Source organism: Phaethon lepturus, unplaced genomic scaffold (assembly GCF_000687285.1).
Source record: "Phaethon lepturus isolate BGI_N335 unplaced genomic scaffold, ASM68728v1 scaffold22916, whole genome shotgun sequence".
Lineage (NCBI taxonomy): Eukaryota > Metazoa > Chordata > Aves > Phaethontiformes > Phaethontidae > Phaethon > Phaethon lepturus.
Genome location: NW_010547202.1, coordinates 3136 through 4275, shown reverse-complemented (window position 1 = coordinate 4275; position 1140 = coordinate 3136). Strand labels below are relative to the sequence as shown.

At 63.1% G+C, this 1140-nt stretch overlaps 1 protein-coding gene across 1 annotated transcript in view; it reads left to right on the top strand.

Moving 5' to 3' along the window:
- Window positions 1–1140, top strand: part of CSTF2 (cleavage stimulation factor, 3' pre-RNA, subunit 2, 64kDa) — a gene marked incomplete at its 5' end in the record, with an annotated part of 5861 nt that overhangs the window by 4344 nt on the left and 377 nt on the right. The window contains 3 exons of the mRNA XM_010289580.1: window positions 12–110; window positions 399–676; window positions 1121–1140. The exon at window positions 1121–1140 is cut by the window's right edge and continues 100 nt beyond it. Coding sequence (XP_010287882.1) covers window positions 12–110; window positions 399–676; window positions 1121–1140 — 397 coding nt within the window. The remainder of the gene's footprint in view (window positions 1–11; window positions 111–398; window positions 677–1120) is intronic.

The following is a 1140-nucleotide window of genomic DNA, read 5'->3' as shown; positions in this document are numbered from 1 at the left end:
GGACGGCCGTGGCCCCCCTCAGGAGATGAGGGGGGGACCCATGGGAGAACCCCGACCACTGATGGGAGAGCCGCGGGGGCCGTTGATGGATGCTCGAGGTGAGAGAGGGGGCATGAAATAATGGGCGGCTTAAAGCGTACGGACAAGAAGTCAGAGTGGAGCCCGCTGCTCCGACGTCAGATGTAGGAAAGGGGTTTGGGCAGTGGAACGACTGACTCCAGGGCAAGAAGGGACAAGTCCCACGGGGCAAGGGACCTCCTGCAGGCATGTCCCCTCTGCTCCCAGCCCTGTACCTTCTGGGTGTTTGCCAGCCCCCAGACAAAGGAGGCAGCGGGCTCACTCCCACGCTTCTTGCAGCGCTGCTTCCTTCAACAGCTTGATTTGTCTTTCCTCTGCAGTCGGAAGAGATCCCCGAGGGCTGGAGCCACGAGGATTGGAGCCACGAGGGCTGGAGCCCCGGGTGATGGAGGCGCGAGCCCTGGAGGCGCGAGGCCTGGAGCCACGGGTCCTGGAGCCGCGAGTGCTGGAAGCCCGGGCCATGGAGGCCAGGGTCATGGAGCCCCGGGGCCTGGAGCCTCGAGGGCCTGGTCCCAACCCACGTGGCCCCATGCCTGGTGGGATGCAGGGTCCTGGGCCACTTAACATGGGAACCAGTGGCCCGCAGGGGCCCCGCCAGGTACACGCAATGCCTCTGCTCAGCGGCTGGGGCACCGATGGTGTCTTGTAGGTTGGAGCTGGGTGCAGGGTGTGATCACGTCCTGCAGCAGCTAGCGAGGGGAGGGTGTCCTGCAGAGCAGCACCTCTGGGAAGCACAGGGCCTGGGTCAGTGGCTCTGTGAGGGGGTCAGGGTATCCGTCCCATCTCCCCAGGCACTGCGCATCTGCTGGGGACACGACAAGGCTCAGGCCTCTCTCTACCTCTTCCTGACGCATGGGAAGGAGTGCAGGAGTTGGAGGGAGAAGAGAGCATGTAAAACGCACGGTAGCCTGTCTCTCTTCGTGCTAAGGCATTTTCAGGCTGTCTGTCAGGGCATCCATCTGATCACCTGCTTGACATTACTGTGTTTGTATGGCTGAGTCCAGAGACCCCTTGGTCCTTACCCCCTCTCTTGTGCCCGCAGGTTCCTAACATGGCAGGGGC